Genomic DNA, 4,523 nt, shown 5'->3' with positions numbered 1-4,523 from the left:
TAGTATTTTTTAAATGTATATCATTACTTGTCACTTATTCTATGTGTACCTTCCACAGAAGTTTTAATATCACATGTGCAAAATCAAAGACACAGAAGACTCAGACTCAATGCTTGCAGAATTCAGACTAAAAACCAAGTCATATCTATAGGTCCTTCCATTTGTCACAGCTTACTAAACTCATCTAGAAACAAGATCAAGTGTCTCCCACCTAACTACTGCTGCTGTTTCCACTGATATCTAGCAACTTAGACTCATTTTTCAGGTGCGTACAATAGGCAAAGAATCATCACCTCACCTGCAGGGCATGCAAATTTTTATTGTTTAAATTTATTCTTTCATGAATTTCAATACAAGTTTTTCGTGGAAGCTGCATAAGTTATAAATGAACATTGACCACACTTCAGAATATAAGAGAAGGATGAAAAAGATGTCAGATGTTAGATTGATATCACTCAGACTTTTATTGTGCTTATTTATGTCCATTCTTTTCCCTTGCAGATCCCCAATTAAACCTCATGTTAATTATTCCTCACACTTGTATGCAAATTCTTCTGCTTACCCTTCTGCCATAGCATTCACCTGCTTCCCAAAACCATGCCTCCTCATCATCAAGGTAGTTGCTGCCTCTAAAACTCTGCTCAGCTCGTCCCTTTCCTTAGCTGTTCTGTGGGCAACTATGCCCACAGTCAAGTCACCTGGCACCTCCTATAAAGAGTTCTGTGACCAGTCCACCTAAGACATTAGACAGTTATTCTCAGTACAATTACATTCTTCCAAGACTTTGTGTGTTATTTTTCTATTATATATTCACAAATACAAAATTTAATTTTATCACCACCTTACAAGTCTGTAGCCTTCTGAGATCATAAGTGTCTTGAGCATTCTTCAGACTGCATTTGTAATTTTGACAAAATCATTGATATATTGACTGGATATAATTGGATACATGCTCACTTGATATTTGTTCTTCAATAAAATATATCACCATGTGTTATGAAAGTAAAATTATGAAATGGAAAGGAGTGACTACTTATAAATTAAGATTATATAATATATTTGAGGAAAAGACAGAATTTTTTAGCAGTGAGAAGTAAAATGGCTTTTTCAAATTCTTCCCAATGAAGACATATGCATATTCTTGCCCTCAAGTTCATAAACAGACAAACCTAATATAGGTTCCCTTTATCCTAAATGACTGCAATTGTTGTTTCATTTTCAGTCTGCAAGCACTGGAATCACAATAGACTCATCAATTCCTCCTGACCAAAGAGGCTAAACAGAAAAGACAGGAACGAAAAAGTCTCTTCCCCTCCATATTTGAACCTTTGGAGATTAAAAAGAGCCATTCAAAAAGAAGTCAACAAATATCCCCAGAGGGTTATTAACTGAATGAATGAGACAGTGTCTCTAAGACTACTGAAATCAGTATGTCAGTAGCACAATGACATAACTTCTAGGTGTACCCTAGTCAACGATCTCACAGTTGTGCTTAAGGTGGATAAATGGAGGAGCATTTGCCTACCATGCAAGAGAGCATGAATATGATTCCCCAAACACACAACCTGCAAAAAAGCGTACAAAATGTACTTTTAAAAGATCACATGATCTTATGATTTCTGAGTATAATATTACCCAGTGCTTTGTGTACTTAAACCTGGTGATTTCTAAGGCTGGAGTATAACATACTGTCAGATAGCTGTACAGATGTGTTGGTTAAGTTTTCAATACTGAAAAAAAGATACATATAATTTTGGGAAATTATTGACTACTACACTCTCTACTCTAAAATGATAATGGGTTAATTATCCTTCACTATCTTTACTTCTGAAATTTCCCTGATAATTAACTTAATTTTGCATAAAGTTAAAAAAAATTTAATTCCACAATATTCTCACCACCAGCTTTTGCTTTTCTCTTTTTGTTTTGTTTTGTTTTATGGATTTTGATCTTAATTTAGGTGCTGTTGTCACTGAAGTTCTTCAAGAGAGTGGATCAAATCCAGGGCCTCACACATAAAAACAAATGTGCTACAAATTAGCAACTCAAGTCCTATGCTTCACAAGTTCTAAGATTTACTTACCGAACAAATACAGATTCTACTTAGGTAAAAATCCTTTTATTCAAAGTTTTTCTCAGTGCAATGTGGACATCCTTATTCCTTAAACTATAGATGAAAGGATTCAACATTGGGCCCACAATGGTATAAAAAATAGTAGATACTTTATCATCATCCACAGACATACTAGAAGGCTTCAGATACATGAATGCTGAGGCTCCAAAGAAAAGAGAAACCGCTATTACATGGGAGCCACAGGTACTGAAGGCTTTTGACCTACCCTCTGCAGAATGGATGCCAAGGATGTTGAAAAGGATCAAGGTGTAAGAAATAAAGATAGTCAGGCTGGGCACTATGACATTGACACCCACAACAATGAACACCACCAACTCATTGATGGCAATATCTGTGCAGGAGAGCTTCTGGAGAGGAGGTATGTCACACATGTAGTGATTGATGATGTTTCCATCACAAAAGGTCAGACTTAGCATGCTACCTGTATGGGCCATGGCCCCCACAAACCCCATCACATACACACCCACCAGCATCAAGTGGCAGACCTGATGGGACATGGTGACCTGGTAAAGCAGGGGTTTACAGATGGCAGCATATCTGTCATAGGCCATGGCTGTCAAAATGTAGCATTCATCAATAACAAAGAAGCAAAAGAAAAAGAGCTGAATCATGCACTCAGCATGGGAGATGATGTTCTGCTTCATAAAACTCACCAGCATTTTGGGAGTTATGACAGAGGAGTAGCAGAGATCTGTGAAGGCAAGGTTGAAGAGAAAGTAGTACATGGGGGTATGCAGGTGAGGATTCAAAATAATCAGAATGATCAAGCCCAGATTCCCGACCATGGAGACCACATAGATTCCCAAAAAGAGGAAGAAGAGAGGCAGCTGGAGCTCTGGCTGCTGTGTCAAGCCCAACAAGATGAACTCCTTCACTGAAGAGTCATTGCCTAAGGCCATATTTCTCCTGGTCATATCTGTGAGAAGAGTAAAAATCATAACATTAAAATGAAATCCCAGCCCTATCCAAACTACACCATTAAAATGAGATTAAGAACCAGAATAGAATGATAAACTCAAGCTCACACTTCTGTGTGCCTCTGTTTTCTACATTTTATGGAAGTTCATGTACAGAAATAAACATAAATAAATGAAAGGCCATTTCCATGGGAATAATATTCAGGGAGCAAGTGACCATTTTTGGTTCTGCAACATCTTTGTTCTTCTGCTATCTTAAAAATCCATATCCCACATAATGTTCAATGATAATCTCAAAAGAGAAGACACAAGGCACATCAAAAACTCAAGGTTTAGAGAAAGTAAAACAAGCATGCATCTTATTAAATACTTACCCTTGTGCATGGGGAACTCCTAAGTGACCTCACAGACACTTCTCTACTCTCACAGATGGGCAAGTACCAAGTGGCATTGAAGGTCCATAGACTAAAACATATGTATATATGTATGTGTACATATATACATTTGTATGTGTGTATATATTTTTGCATATGTATATATTCTTTTCTGTTGTTACTACATTTGCCTTTTTGGTAATGAGGGAAAATAATTTTCTACTGGCAAAGTCAGAGCTATCACTTCTTGAGATCATGAAAAGCCATGAATGTAGATCATTATTTCTGGTGGTGACTTTTCCAAGGTTGTCCTCTATCACAGAGGTTGTTAAATACCATTCACTGATGTCTAAAGAGCCAACTAATTAAGACTCAAGAGAGATTTATGGGACTGTAATTTAGGAACCTCATTAAAAATTGAAAAGTTTATGTTTCCCAGGAATTTTCCACAAGAGATCACACTTTATTGCCATGATACTAAGGGATTAGTTCAATAGTAACAACATTGGCTTATTGAAGGTATACAATTTTGTTTTGTATTTATCATTTGGAAATTTTGTTCATATATACAATGTGTTTTCATCAAATTTACCCCTGCATCCTTCTTCTGAAATTCCTCCCCCAACCTCCTACCACTAACCTCCATACGACTTCATCTTTTATTCCTTATTTTTTTAACCTATTGAGTTCAGTCAGCAGTGCCAGTGGGCATATAAATATAGGGATATCTATGTGAGTATAAGTACCCTCTGTGGGGTTATATACTTAAAACTGGCTATGTTTCTCCCAGTAACTATACAATTGACAATAGTTGAGGTGGAACTTCATGATCATAGCCTTCTTCAATGTCTCTATTTTGTCATATTTGATTTTACACAGGTCTTATGCATACTGTTACAACCACCTTGAGTTTATTTGAGCAGGGAACATGTTGAGTCTTGAAAACATTGTTTCAGTAAAGTTATCAATCACCTCTGGGCTTTACAATTTTCCCACCCTTAATTCACTTATGACCACTTAGGCTTAGGAAAAGTGTTTGATATTGAGGTCCCATTTAGGATTCAGCACTCCCAGACTCTTATTCTCTGCCTATTTCCA

General features: G+C 36.7%; 1 protein-coding gene across 1 annotated transcript; it reads right to left on the bottom strand.

Moving 5' to 3' along the window:
• Positions 1 to 326: 326 nt before the first annotated feature.
• Positions 327 to 3,563, bottom strand: LOC102908032 (olfactory receptor 8B8-like). Its single transcript, XM_076575561.1, has 2 exons — positions 3,426 to 3,563; positions 327 to 3,050 (listed from the first exon to the last, which is right to left on the bottom strand). Exons 1-2 carry the CDS (start codon positions 3,433 to 3,435, stop codon positions 2,104 to 2,106), a joined length of 957 nt encoding a protein of 318 aa, XP_076431676.1. The 5' UTR covers positions 3,436 to 3,563; the 3' UTR covers positions 327 to 2,103.
• Between the last annotated feature and the right edge of the window lie 960 nt (positions 3,564 to 4,523).

Source organism: Peromyscus maniculatus, chromosome 7 (assembly GCF_049852395.1).
Source record: "Peromyscus maniculatus bairdii isolate BWxNUB_F1_BW_parent chromosome 7, HU_Pman_BW_mat_3.1, whole genome shotgun sequence".
In the NCBI taxonomy this organism is placed as follows: domain Eukaryota; kingdom Metazoa; phylum Chordata; class Mammalia; order Rodentia; family Cricetidae; genus Peromyscus; species Peromyscus maniculatus.
The sequence above is the reverse complement of the archived record's forward strand: the minus strand, read 5'-3'. Positions and strand labels throughout refer to the sequence as shown.